The 15049-nt window shown below is 41.7% G+C and overlaps 2 protein-coding genes across 2 annotated transcripts in view; both read left to right on the top strand.

Annotated features, from left to right (window-relative positions):
- arap3 (ArfGAP with RhoGAP domain, ankyrin repeat and PH domain 3) overlaps positions 1 to 4902 on the top strand; it is a 42243-nt gene extending 37341 nt beyond the window's left edge. Inside the window, exons 28-32 of the mRNA XM_055927772.1 lie at positions 39 to 157; positions 592 to 655; positions 850 to 993; positions 2219 to 2257; positions 3374 to 4902. Of these exons, the coding sequence (XP_055783747.1) occupies positions 39 to 157; positions 592 to 655; positions 850 to 993; positions 2219 to 2257; positions 3374 to 3841 (834 nt within the window). The 3' untranslated portion in view covers positions 3842 to 4902. The remainder of the gene's footprint in view (positions 1 to 38; positions 158 to 591; positions 656 to 849; positions 994 to 2218; positions 2258 to 3373) is intronic.
- Positions 4903 to 11524: 6622 nt separating this feature from the next.
- neurog1 (neurogenin 1) lies at positions 11525 to 13246 on the top strand. The gene is made up of 2 exons (XM_055924464.1): positions 11525 to 11701; positions 11825 to 13246. The coding sequence occupies exon 2, from the start codon at positions 11835 to 11837 to the stop codon at positions 12501 to 12503; it is 669 nt and encodes a 222-aa protein (XP_055780439.1). The 5' UTR covers positions 11525 to 11701; positions 11825 to 11834; the 3' UTR covers positions 12504 to 13246.
- The last annotated feature ends 1803 nt before the right edge of the window (positions 13247 to 15049 follow it).

Raw genomic sequence — 15049 nt, 5'->3', positions numbered from 1 at the left:
ACATATTTTCTTACTGTACACTATGTCTGTCATTTCAGAGCATCAAGCCTGAAAAGGAATGGCCTCTGAAGTCTATGAAGATCTACATGGGAATTCGGAAGAAGCTGAAACCCCCAACTAGATGGGGCTTTACTCTCATGATGGAAAAACAGCAACTGTAAGTGTTCACTTGCTACACATTATTTTGGTCATTGCAAAGGATGTCTGAAAATCTTCAATCCAACTTCTATTGGATAAGATTGAAACGTTATATGTTTATAGGACACATGTTTTCTCAAGTATTTGAAATTCCTCATTGAATTCCTCATTGTTTACTGTAGTGACTGGTTTTGCATGACATCAGATGTTATGATATTATGTAAGTGAACCACATTGTTTAAGGGAGGGAGAGTGGAATGTCTTGTTTTAGATCTGCCTCTCCCCTCCCCTTTAAATGACATCTCCCTCCCCTTTAAATGACATCTCCCTCCCCTTTAAATGACATCTCCCTCCCCTTTAAATGACATCTCCCTCCCCTCCCCTTTAAATGACATCTCCTTCCCCTCTCTTTTTTAAGAGCTAATCACTGCTTTGTGTTTTTGTGTCTCCCAGGTACCTTTGTTGCTTTTGTGAGTCCGACCTATGGGACTGGGTCACCAATTTCCTCAAAGCACAGGTATGTTGTGGAGCCTAGTTCCCCTCCCCAAGTGTATGGCTTGTTGCATCACTGGTACATTATTTAGAGGTTTCTTTCCCCCATATTTTGGGGCGTATATCACCTACGCTTTAGATTTTTACTTTTGTCTGTTTTAATTTTATCCATTTGATTCCGTTTTGATTAATTTCTATTTACTTGATTGCTTCTAACAGAATGATGACCCCCGACCTCCGGTGTTGAGGCGTCACTCCTCCTCAGACATCTCCAAACAGAAGTTTGGGACCATGCCTCTAATACCAATCAGAGGGGACGGACACGAGAGCAACTCTACCATGCTGTCGGCCAATCAGACTCTGGTATGGTTCTGCAGGAGACAACCATCCACACCCTCTACCTACTCTATACTTTTAAGCCTGTCACACGCTTCCCAGTTGAAATAGTTTGCACATATATTATGATGATATTTTTGGGGGTTGTGGGTAAAAAAATCTTTTATATTTTTGTTTGTTTTGGTGTGGCAGTTTTTTCGGGTGTTCATTACGCACACAAAAAAAATTATTGAGGTGAGTTGAACTTTGGTAGCCGAAAAGTCGATGCCCCTTTGTCTGTGATTAATCAACAGTACTACTCCTAGTAGGAGCGGGAACTATGGATGGGATTCTTTAATGACCTGTTTGTTGTCATCCGATGAGAGACAACTAGTTTTCAAGGCACATTTCTTCACATGAGAAATACTGCAGATGTAAAATTGGTAAAAACTTTGTTGAGTAAGTGTATAATGGCAATGTTTTTGCTATGGCATCTCAAGAGGGACAAACAGTAATATTGCCGCTTTTTTCCTCGTTTTTCAGGCGAAGGTTTTTTAAGGGAGTTTAAGGTACAGACGTTCACTTCGCCTAGCCGAGTTCTGCTAGGAGCTAACCAAACCTAGTCTGGGGAGACTTTAGATAACCAAACCTAGTCTGGGGAGACTTTTGACACATCAATACCACTAATTTTAGTTGATGTTTTTAACTTTGAGAAGATTCCATTAGTCTGTTGTGTACTTCACACGCAGAGCTTGTTTTTGTTTTTGTATCAAGGTCTCTCCTTTCTGTCTCCCCTTTCTGTCTCCCCTTTCTGTCTCCCCTTTCTGTCTCCCCTTTCTGTCTCCCCTTTCTGTCTCCCCTTTCTGTCTCCCCTTTCTGTCTCCCCTTTCTGTCTCCCCTTTCTGTCTCCCCTTTCTGTCTCCCCTTTCTGTCTCCCCTTTCTGTCTCCCCTTTCTGTCTCCCCTTTCTGTCTCTCCTTTCTGTCTCTCCTTTCTGTCTCTCCTTTCTGTCTCCCCGTTCTGTTTCCCCGTTCTGTCTCTCCTTTCTGTAACCCTTTGGTGTTTACTATTCTGTATACTTCAGTATCTCCCAAATTCTATCCCTTTACTGTATAGTATTCACTATGGACCCGTTTCCCTGACTAAGACTAGTTCTGGACTGAAAAGCAAGTCAAAGCATCATTTTGAGTCCAGTAATAGGCTTAATCTGGGTGAGGGAAACTGTCTCTGTGTGTCTGTATCTCACGGGTTGTACTGGTGTCTTTTCTCTGCAGCGAAAGCTTCACGCCAGAAGGACACTCTCCATGTTCTTTGTAAGTATGCACACCCTGGTGCTCTGTCATTTCAATGTTGCATGTTTGTGTTACATGCTGTTTTGAATGTTCGTACCTACCTTCATTCTGTGTGGCTCAGTTGGTAGACCATGCTGCTTGCAACATCAGGGTTGTGTGTTTGCTTCCCGTGGGGGACCAGTATGAAAATGTATGCACTCACTACTATAAGTCGCTCTAGAAAGACCGTCTGCTAAATTACTAAAATGTAAAATATATACAGTATATATTTTGACTTCTCCGCTCATCTAACAAGACGCTAAGGATGGGAATGGGATGTTTATTTTGAAGGGTGCTATTGGACTTATTTAACGCTCTCCTAACTACCATAACTAACAGTTTTCCAAAGCCTCTCTATCTGTGTAAAGAAATTCCCTTGGTTTATACAGGGACTATATCTGACTCAGCCACACCTCCACTTCCTGACAGAAGCCCTGACTTCATGGTATTAGAGCATCAGGATGTTGATGTGGATGTTTGAAGTGTAGACAACAGGATGGACTGGGAGGAGATATTGTTCTCCAGTATTGTTCTGGTTCCATGGTCCTTTGCCTTGATGGGGAGGTCTGGGAGGCTTAGTGACCTTCTTGTGTTTTACAGAACACAGTCTGTTCTGTCTATTAGGCTACTGGTTTACCTACTGGGACTAGCCCAGCCCCAAATGCATTTACAAGGGAATTGTTTTGCTTGAATTTTTCTTTTGTCCCTCTGCGTTTTGAGTGATTGTCTTGAGGTTGTTGCTGAGGTGCTAGAACAATGACCTTAATAAGAGGAAGTCTATTGTTTTCTAAAGTAGTTGTCAAAGAAGGGCAACTCCCTTCTATGTTTGTCTCATTTAAATTAACCACACGTGTTTCTTTGTCACTGTAATGGCAGATCATCTCCTTAATACCTACCTAAAGTTCCTAACAGAAAGCTACATCTCAACCCCCTTTATTATCATAATAGTTCACATTCTGCTTTTGCCTCAGGCCTCCCAGATCTTTACATAGTGTATAATCAAACATACAAATAACTCTGGGTTGGGTTCAAATTTTAATTCCCTCTGTTCTCCCTACTCCCCCCCCCCCCCCCCCCCCCCCCCAAACCTCCACCCAGCCCATGAAGGTGCAGCAGGACTCGTTCGAGGAGCGTCCAGAGAGTACAGAGCCAGAACCCCCAGAGCCTGTGTATGAGGAAGTAGGAGACTTTGGCCTGCAGGTCCTCAAGTCCTTGGAGACCAGCTTCCTCTCCAATAACACCTCAGAGACCCAGGAGGTCCCTGACGTGCCCCTCAGCCTGGGCCCCCGGAAGACCTGCTCCCTGGACCGCATGATCAGCTCCAACCCGGTGCACTCTCTGGGGCTGGGAGGAGAGGGTCTGCTGCCTCCTGCTGGTTCTCTGGATACCCTGGTCCTGGGTGGAGGAGGGGACCTCCAGGAGTCTCCCAAACCAGCGCCGAGGAGGAGGCAGCAGCACAGGCCCTGTACCCCCTCTCAGGAGCTGCTCCTTCAGGAACTGTCCTCCGTCTTCACCAAGAAGACGGAGAATGAGGAGAAACTGCCAGGAGAGAAGAACGTAATCTGAGGAGAGAAAGACATGTGTGCACATGTAATGTAGACTCAGCACAGACAGGCAGACAGACAGACAGACACTACTGTAATAACATGGGTGTACACACACAACCCATTTGTTTGGGTGGTGTGTCAAAAATACATGATCAGATATGAATAAGCATTTACTTATGTTTTATCCTACAAACTACTAACTGTTCTGCTATCACTGGTATGTACAGATCTGTTTTTATATTGAAATATGCTTTTTGGATTATAACAACCTTGCTAATTGCTTTAGCTATGAACTATGGGATACCTTTTTGTACTTGTTTTTGACTGGTTTACTAAACGACTGAGGGAGAGGAGAAATGGATGCTTCTCTCGTCAGGCATGTCTGGTGGTGATGCATTAGGCATTAAACCATTATTTTTGTTAGTATTAAACGACTGGATTTTAAATATAAATGTGTTACAGTCTCTGTATGTAATAATTTATTTTTAAAGAATATTTTATCAACTTTTTTTGTTGGTAAAAACTGTGAAAGTAAGAAAAGGAGAGCTTTGCTTCTAGAAGCTACACTACCTGGCCAGTAGGTGGCAGTATGCACTATCTCCTAGACAGCAACAGATAATCCAGTGTTTGGCAACACTATCTGGCCAGAAGGTGGCAGTATGCACTCACTTTCCTTTATAGAACAAATGGATCCCTAGTTTTATTCGCCATGCACAACCACTGTATGACGTGAATACAGCCAAATATAACGATTGTTAGTGGCACTACATCTGAATATTCTGAATTCATGTTTACACTTCCAAGTCTAATGCTTTTTCATGAATATGCCATGTTCAAGATATCCTCCTTTTTCATCAGTCTAAATAGACAATAATATATTCCAATTTGACTGCCTTTGCCAAGTGTCTATAGTGTCTTATAATGCATTTGCCTGCATTGTCGTCCATTAGTCATTATTCACAACTTACTGTAAATAGTGTACATTATCTTGTATGCTTATACCATTTCAATATTCATTATGCAGTATTTCACATTGTTGCTACATGAAGGACTATATTAAATGTGATATTTTTGGTTTTATGATGCATCCAATTTCTTAATTTTCAACTGTTTAAGGATTGAGAATTTGATTCTCATTTTACATTATTTGTAATTGATGAGAAAAAAATCAAACTCGCACACTGCTCTTTTTAATATATCATGGTCCAAACATACCAAGACAGTTGTGAAGAGGGCACGACAAAACCTTTTCCCTCTCAGGAGACTGAAAAGCTTTGGCATTTCTTGACTCTTCTTGAACTGCACTGTTGGTTAAGGGCTTGTAAGTAAGCATTTTGCGGTAAGGTCTACACTTGTATTCGGCACATGTGACAAAGTTTAATTTTAATTGAGCTTCGTGTATCGGCCTCGGGGCCTTCGTCAAAGCTCTGACGAAAGCCCTCGAGGCCGATAGTGTCACTGCTCTTTAATAAGCTTAACCACCAAGAGCAGTGTGCGGGTTCCGTCTTATTCAACTGTTAACATGCACCTGCAAAAAATACAGCTCCGATGTACGAGTGCCTTTTTAAAAATGTTACATTATTTGTATATGCAAGTAGAGTGTGAAGTAGCACAGTGCTAGTGTCTGAGTAAGTGATGTTTAAATGTTTTGTCATGGTTCTTTCATTACCTGGTGGTCTTCTGTCTTCTCACTGCCTTGATGGTGACACCTCATGCTAAAGAATCACCATTCTCTGTATATAGCATGGGGTCTAGCATGGGGTCTAGATTAAAGAGAAACAAATGACAAAGGAAGCCAGGAATAGGAGATGAGTTTAACAAGTGCCTTTTGTCATCTGTACATTGTCAGTTTGTTTCTACTCTGACCTGAGAAGCCTTTTCAAACCTGAGACAGATCTATATCTAGAAAAATGTTCAACAAATAACCAGGTAGTGCAGAAGGCTTTCCTCATCAGTTCTCCCCCTCCTCCTTACGGTCAATAATTGTGGTTTTAAAAAAAAACTAATGAACATTACACTTTATTACTTGTTTGCCAAACGGTAATTTTCTACTGTTTTAAAATCTTTAATTCCAACTTCCATCTCTGACACCGGTTTGTTCCAGCTTCCATCTCTGACACCGGTTTGTTCCAGTTGGAATAGATGCAGTCAAAAAGACTATCCCTCCCTGATGTCGAAGCTTCTACCACTTTCCCCATCTATCTGCCGCTCTCCTCTTCTCCAGGGGTGGACTTAGTGATTTGGAGGCCCCAGACAGAGGCCAGTCTGAGTCCCCCCTCCCCCCTCCTATGTGTGTGTGTGTGCACAACATTATGTTATCGGTTTTATATTAATCACACGTAATTTAACTGTAAAAATGTATTACTTTTTAATGTGCCATGAACACAACCAGTCATGTTTTCATCTGATTGTCAAGACAAAACAGTTCAAAAAGTAGCTTATCGTTGCACGTTCACCCAAAGTAATTCTGTCATCTGAACAGGGCACTGCAACCCGCCAACTTTCCTTAGTTTCAGCCACCTGCAAATGTATCTCACCAGAGAAAGCATCCGAGAGAGTGAAACGGTGCCCGTCTGTCTTACTATTATTTGTAGCCTATGTATCTGATGACATGCCATACTCTTTTTGGACAGAAAGCATCAGGACAGACATGTCCTCTGCCTTCATGGCGATGGCAGCATTATCAGCAGCACCTGTCTAATGAAATGCTTTAATTTAAGTAATTTCTGTTAAAATAAAATCCTCTTTAATTTTATTTTCTTTGCCCACGCTAAAAGCACCTCATTGCTGCCTGAAGTGGAACATGGGGGGGGGGCCTCGAGTGGAGCGGGTGGGGGGGGGCTCAAGTGGAGCATGGGGGGCGGGGGGCTTGATGATGTGAGGCCTGAGGCAGTTGCCTCTCCTGCCTAATAGTAAGTCCGCCGCTCCCCTTCTCTCCCTTTCTCTCCTCTCCTCTTCCCTCCTCTTCTCTCCCCTTCTCTCTCCCCTTCTCCCCCTCTCTCTCCTCTCCTCTTCCCTCCTCTTCTCTCCCCTTCTCTCTCCCCTTCTCCCCCTCTCTCTCCTCTCCTCTTCCCTCCTCTTCTCTCCCCCTCTCTCTTAACCAGTAGCTTTCAGATGCAAAATAAGCAGACATATGGAGAGGAGGGCTTTCTCCGGCCCTCCTAAAGTTTCAGATTGTATGACAAATCACGTCCCCCTGCACCCCCCAGCCTCACACAGACTCAGCAGACAACAGCTTCATTAGAGTGAAAGAGGGAGTTTTTGCAGCTTTGTCGAGTCAAGCTCAGACCCTTTCCCCTTCTCAATTACTCCATTGTTGGCACCGGCTTCAAGTTATTGCACTCCAAACCATATGGCCCAGTCGAGACGCCACAAGTGATGCCATCTCTGCAACAGAACCTTACCAGAGAAGTCCAGTTCAGGGTACTAGACAGACTAGCACCAAGAGGTGTTGTATAGAAACATATAGGAATATAGTCAACCATTGTCAACATACAGGGAACGGTCAAATGTAACATAAGCGTTGAAACTCCAAAAATTTATTATAATACTGTTATTAATATATTATAACCACGATCAGTATTATTGCTCAGATGAATCATATGAAGACATGCAATAGGTGATAACACACCATTCAACTAGAATCCTACCATAATGAACTGCTGAAAGCCGTCTCCTGGGTGTACAGCACATAGACGTGGTGTTGCCAACAGCTCTAGGGACCACATCCCTTCCAGGGGCCTATGGCCATACGGTGGTGTTTACTCTGCTGATGAGGTCAGCTTCTACATCACAGTAAAGTATTGCTGTATATTTGTTCCTCTTTTAACGCTGTTTAAACCTGCAGCAAACCGTTTCCTCAATCTGCTCAATCGTTGCCATGGATCTTTAGAATTAGAAGGCGTTTAGAGACACCATGCTCATTGTGGGCCCTAATGCAGGGTAAACTAGAGGTAAATTATGCACTTGTGTAAATACATGAAGACAAGTGAATAGGAGTTGTATTTAGACCAGAACATGTGATTGATAGCAGCAGGTTCACGAACTGCTGCAGTTTAGAAACCGCTTCACAGTGAGGCCACACCATTAGCATTCAGACTGCCCTAAATGAGATTCCATTACATTATAATAATAGCACCTGTTTGGAAATCTAATTTAGCTAAGATGTTACCCAATCAAAAAAGACAGGTATCACAGATAGAAGCATAATTTAGGGGTAGCTGACACTCTCGCAAAACACAAACAAGCAGGTTTATGGTTGAATAGAGGACGGTGGGTGCATATACATGGGCAAACAATAGCATCCATCCACAGACAGCATGCCCCGTTTACGTGTTCAGCATACTTGCTTTGGAGGGAGCTATAAATGCTTTCATATAGGCTAATACAAAATAAATATTTATTGAAAAAACTATTTAATTTACATAAAATGTTTTTCACTCTAATTATGGAAAATGTACACAAAAAATAACTATTATACGTAACGTTTGAATGATTGTGTTGGCGAAGTAGCATCACCTACAACAGAATAAAACATCTATTTACTGTGCGTTTGATTATGTGGGTGAAGGAGAATCACCTAAAACTGAATTAAACACCTATTTATTTATAGCAGAGTGGTGATGAAGGACATACCCTGTTGTATCATAAAATAAGTAAATCTGACTAGTTGGCCAATCAAAGTCAACTAATGATGTGTTCATTTGTGATGTGCACCAATCAACACTTGACCTGAAAAAAAAAAAAACATGATCTAGAGTTTATTCTATAACATAATTCTTCTCCAGACATGATGCATGGAAGATGTCATTCATTTTAAAGTTAGGGGCATTATCCTGCCTGATTTTTGGAAGGGTATGGAACCTGTGGTTTTTCCCAGGAGAATATTAAACGTATTTAGTTTCTTTAGAAATGAACACAGTGGGTATAAAATGGAACCGAACTGTCCAAGAAACCGTGAATCCGTAGTTACAACAAATAAGTTTGTTTCCATCACGGTTGTAAAAGCAAAGGGACCTTTATTTTATTTTTTTCTCTTTCTGGCTAATGCCTTTAAAAAGATGAAGGGGATCTTTGAGATGTGGAGAGTAGTATCTGGGTACAATTGAAGCACTGGAGTAAGGAATGAATTACCATTGAAAAAAGTAATGGCCCTATTCTGCCCTGCGTGAGTTTTTAACAAGGAGAAAAAAAACTGTGCTGGCCTGGGCTGCTGCCTGAACGCCAAGGGAAGGGATTAAACAACGGATTAACATCTGAAAACTCCGTTCAGACTTTCTGACTCAGAGATCTTTTAGCAGACAGTAATCGCGTTAATACCCGGGGATTAATGCTTTTGCAAAAATACTAAATTGAATTTTAATTCAGGTTGTATAAATAGATATAAAATAAATGGAGGAATATGCCGCTAGAGAATGGAGAGAGTCTATCCCCCACACTTCCTTTGCTCTATTGTCAAGAGAGGTATTACGACCTCACCAGTATAACACCTTGCACAAGTCATTTATTTATTCCTAACCACGAGTTTAGCACCTGCCGTGCAAATGTGATATTACAGCCTACTCTTTAAATAAATCAACTTTGATTCAACACAATTAATGCTATAATATTTCAAATCAAATTGAATAATACAACAAATTGATCACAGCGGTGGTCTAATAATACAATTGAATTTATTTTATTTTCTCAATTGAATAACTTTTTCGTTCTCATTTGTTTCGTCTTGAGACCCTACTTTGGGTAATTCGGTTGTTTTATTTTCTCACGTGTTTCTGCTATTGAAATGTAATCACATCTCGTGCACATGTGCCTAATCCTGTCACAGCATCACCCAGGCAACCCCTCTCAAGTGTGGGCAGAGAACTCTGCTTTCTCTACACCCCCAGCCGATTTGTCCTAACCGCAATACAAGCCTGGTCTCCATGCAGGCTCACGCTTCTAGTGCAAACCAACTAAGTCATATTGTAAAAATGTTATCTTTTATCACTTTATAAGAGCAATAACCTATGACCACCTACTAATGTCCTAACTAAAACCAGAATACTCCTTCAAGCTGTTCCTCCTCTTTGATGTTATTACTGACAGTTTGGTGTTGTAATAATAACATCGATCCCGAGCCCAGTAGGTTGGCACTTCCGAGCACAGGATTGGTCTGTAAGGGTTTAGCATTTTATTTTCCTCATAAACCGACCTCCGGCGTGTGGCAACATAATCAATAGTTAGTGTGGCACAACTTCAGCCTTCTACTAATCGAAATAATTATCATATAGTCAGGCCTATCGAAATAAGTCAAATATTTGACGTTAACATGCACAAATTTAGTCCAACAGATATGAAGCAGATGTGCAGGTAAATACACAGAAATGATTTGTGATATAGAACCTAGGCGCATGCCTCAGAGCCGGGGTGTTTTGCTCCTGCTGAGACTATTTGAATAAGAATAACGCCAATAGAGTGGCTCAGGCTGAAAAAACGGGTGACAAAAGCCCAGAGGAGCCCGAATTTGGACGAGGGAACGCGTAGAAGGAGTGAAAAGAAGTGAGGGGAGACGCGTACAATGGAACAATTCACCTTATAATCGCTTTGATATATTATACATGGCCGAAGACTCTAAACATTGTGTAATTATTTATAAATGACTGTCCCTCTACCCTCATTATACCGCCAGCAGAAAGGCACTGCAGGTCCCTGGCCAAACTATTTCTAAATAGTGCCCCCATCCACTTTTTCAAAGGAGAGGCGAGATCCTGGACATGGAATAAATAGAATAATTAATGGATATTGGTATGCCTGTCTCATAAAGATGTCTTTAAAAACCCTTTAAAAAATTGCCCTTTGCATGCGCTAGACATTTTTACTGCTGTGCCCTTCATGTTTTGAATGTTAATTAGCCAGGTTTGACTGTGGATTTGTGGAGAAAGTTGTGAAGATGAAGTAACCTGTCCTGCTTTAGATTCTAGATAAGCTAGATAGCCTATAGCTCTAAAATGCGAATGTTTATGCATGCGTGCAACATTGTGCGCAATTACGCACAATAGTTCAAATATGTTGGTGTGGTGAATTTCCTCAAAATCTTTAATCTGCGTTAAAAAAAAACATTTTTTTTGAATACACTGCCTAAATGTTTGGTATCCTTGTTATGTCTATCTAATTTTTCTACAGAAACTTTTGTGTTTTGTTCGATAACTTGGAAAACAGTCTAATTTTCCAACATTTACTAAATCAAATTTTCCATTTCGTTTCGATGTATAAGAAATGGTCGATTTTTGACAAATATGGTAGTGGATATGCCTTTTGCTTTTCTATGTTCGATTTTAGCTGATACTCATGCAGGTTTATAGGTTTATAGACCGAATCTTGGACAGAAGATAGGCTAATTTATTTTTGGTGCGTGACCTTGCCTCCGGGGCTAAGCGTTCTGTCATTTGCTCCTTTTCTTCTTTCATTTAACTTTAAAGGTTTAACTTAAAGTGGGCTTGGTCTTTGGTCCAGGGATGGATAGCAACAGTAGTGCTCGCGTGGCTGGGCAGCGGTCCCCTGCTCTCATTGGACGGTCGTGATTACAGGCACGCTTCGGAGCTCGAACAAACAACAGGCATACATTATGCTAATGAGATGGCAGTGCGGCACGGGGCAGACCTGATGCACCCCATTCATCCATCCTTCACACAAATGCCAGCGCGAGAGGGGTACGACCATTGTCTGACCAGGGTATATAAGGTATCTGAGGCCAGTCGTGTGCCAGGCTCATTCGCTCACACGAGCTGATTCAAGCGCAAGAGAAAGACGCGTGCCTTGTACTCATCATACAAACTAATTTTCGGACTTTGGCTCCTTGCAAGACAACTGATACTGTACCTTCTCCAACCAGATTACTAAGGTGGGTTTCGTTCTGCTCCCAGAGTCCTTTGCCATTGCCTTGACTAGGCCTGCTTTCCCAACTTTACCATGCGCTCTTGCATTTACAGTGTTTAACCCATTCCCTCTCCTCTTATTTCTGCAGGAAAAACATCATGTGCACCGCAATGGAGACCGTTTACTCTGACATGGACAGTTCGAGCTGCGACTACTTTACGCACGATGACGAAGACTCGTGCAGCAGCATGCACGCTTCCTCCCCGTCATCCTCCACCGGCAAGCCCGCCTCCCCTGCTAGCGACTGTCAGGGCCCGTGCGCTACCGATATTGGACAGAAGAAGAGACGCAGAGGCAGAGCGAGGAATGAAGCCACTGTACACGTGGTCAAGAAGAACCGGCGCGTAAAGGCAAACGACCGCGAGAGAAACAGAATGCACAGCCTGAATGACGCTTTGGAGACCCTCCGGACCGTTCTACCGGCGTTCCCCGATGACAGCAAACTCACCAAGATCGAGACTCTGCGCTTCGCTCACAACTACATCTGGGCGCTCTCCGAGACCATACGCATCGCCGACATTGAACAACGCCAGAACAAATCACGGGCTGATGCGTCTCTCTTGCTTCCCAGCCCGTGCGTGATTGACGCCTCGAGTCCGGGCAGCGATGCTTGCTCCTGGAGCTCCAGCGCGTCCTCCTCCTCCTCCTCTCCGTCTTATTGCACTTCAAGCCCCAGCAGCCCAGCCGCCCATGATGACTATGGGTGTTTCCAGACTGATGTTCTACAGTACAGCTACCACAACTTTGTACCAGGCATGTCCTACTAACTGAACTCATGCCTTACCACAAACTTTTGTAGACTGCGAGATTGTTACAATAGAGTGCTAGCAGAATAATGACTGAATGCATTCTTCAGTTAGTCTGTTGAAAGGGACAAAACGGAATGATATTATTCACTGTTTGCCTTAACCCATGTCTCTGTGGGTGTGTTTTATACAGTTTGTTTGTTTTCCTATTTTTACATGCTCTATTTTACATTCGGATTGAACATTAATTTAATTTTGTCGACTTTTCTAAGTTGAGTATGATTGTTTTGCTATACGTTTTGTATTCCTCCAAAACATTTGCACTTTTTCCAGCGCATACGACGCCTACTAGAAGTCCACTTCACAGATCTTAACCTCAACCTCTATTACAAGAGTATTATCATTAAAAAGAAGACCGATTTGCTTTTGTAGACTGAGGTGAAAAGTCAATTTTACAATTAGTAGAGCGATAATGCAAAAAAACGAGCGTGGAAATTCAGTTTCACTGCTCTGACAATAGAGTGAAAGGCCGTCAGAAGACAAGGAGCTGGCCTCATACATTATGGAGATTGACCCCCTGAAAACTGCAATAGAAAGACTCAATAGATAGACTCAATCCCAAGAAGAGGCTAGAGAGGACCCTTCTACGACGTTTTTTTATTTTATTTATTCAAGTTTCGCCTGTCATAATGTATTTTGTATATAAATAGATTTCTATTCTATTTACATGAAAAGTGTGTGAACCATTTTTCTACAAATAAAAATATAACTTAAAAAAATATATATATATTTCTCAGTGTTTGGACTCTTCGAATGTTTTAGTTGCTGAGAGAGTAGAACACTCAAAGCGTGCTGATAATCTCACTGATAAAACGCGTCACAAGGCCCCACGAGCACAACAATCATTGTCTTAATAATACAAATAATAACAGGGGCAGTTAGTGTCCTCGCGTGGCCTGTTCGTCAAACAAAAGGGTGTGATTAATACGATAACGGTTTTAGAGAGCGAGAGAGCACAGCAGGTGGATCCATCAGCTGTGGTTTTGTTGCAGCTCATCCTCCATTACCATCAGCACTGTTGAATGGATCATCTTTGGGGACTTTCAACAGACAAAATAGGAAATTCTGAGATTGTTAATGTGGCCAAAAAAATCTGATATACATATATATATATAAATATCAGATTTTTAAAGCAGATTAAAATAAATATTCAACTTGTTACACTATTTACACTGATAAATTACATTTAATCCCGTCTGGGAAATGTATTGAGGCCTTTGTATGAGTGAGACCAGTTTATAACATTTTCTTTTGAAAGTTTCTATAGAATTGTCTTCTCTCAACCCAGATATGCATTTAAAGAGATTTTCCTTTGAGTTTTTTTGTTTTGTTGTTGTGATCATCCATCCCGCTAAAGGATCATTTTATTTCTAAAGGGATTCAGGTTAAATTCTCCAGTTGGGGGGTTTGGCGGCATGAGGTCCTGCCAAGGCTCTTGTATCTGCACGTGTCGGGGATAGACGAGGAGAATAGGAGGGCTGCGATCCCCAGGGGGACAAGCACATGCCAACTTACATGAAGGAAAAAATAACATGGAAAAATAGAAAGAAACCTGCCAAGGACCAAATACAATCATCTGACTATTCAGGTCTTCTTATGGAGTAGTTATCGAATTTACTTCTTTCACCAGGACACTGTAGGCGTCACATTTCTACCACTAACTTGAATCCAATTCAACCGTTTTAATAAATGTTTTTAAAATACAACCATTTAAAACTTTAAAAAATAAATAAACATCAAGTGGCCAAGTTATTTTCTGTAGATTCGTGTCTAGTTAGTTGGACTACTGTATGTAATGCAATGCCACCTGTTTGTCGGTTGTGTTCTATTATAATGGGTTCATACGTTGCATCAGTGGTGACGTGTTATTGTGTACACTCTATATGAATATAGCGCTTTGTTCATATGCACGAGGCCATAAGCAATAGGACGACCGGGATTAACCGATGCAGAGCTCGTGCACCTGCCAGCTAATTGCCACCAGTCAGCCCCATGCAGTTCAAAAGACATTTGAATTGGATTGTTAGGCTATTGTAATTATCATTATCAAACCAAAAAACAACTTAGTATGTATTGGTATTACTATTACTCCTTATACAATCTTAGTTGTTTACCTGAATATGGTGTTACATAATGTGAAAGATAGAGAAAGGGGATTCATGTCTGAATTATTTCCATTCTGGGTTTCAGCTCATCCCAGATAGATTGAGTAGAAAATGGCCACTTTTGAACATTCTTCTTCTTCATATTCCCTCCCTCCCTCCCTGCCTGTTTGGCTGGCTGGCTGCATGAACGCCACGATTCTTCTTTCAGATGCACAAAAGGCCACATTTCACCAGGGTCAGGCAGGGAGACCCCTAACCAGACCTATAACCTAACCTCCCAACGAGACAGAACTCTCTAGTCTACAAGCTCCATCAAACATCTTCACTTTCTAGATCTTCAGCCACCACACATCTTAACATTTTAGAGCTTCAGCCATCACACATCTTAACATTCTAGATCTT

The sequence above is a fragment of the Salvelinus fontinalis genome, chromosome 6, assembly GCF_029448725.1.
Source record: "Salvelinus fontinalis isolate EN_2023a chromosome 6, ASM2944872v1, whole genome shotgun sequence".
NCBI lineage: Eukaryota > Metazoa > Chordata > Actinopteri > Salmoniformes > Salmonidae > Salvelinus > Salvelinus fontinalis.
This window is presented reverse-complemented; position numbering and strand designations above follow the sequence as displayed.

Coding starts and splice junctions, on each gene's coding strand:
- neurog1 (XM_055924464.1), top strand. CDS start 11,835: ATGTGCACCGCAATGGAGACCGTTTACTCTGACATGGACAGTTCGAGC.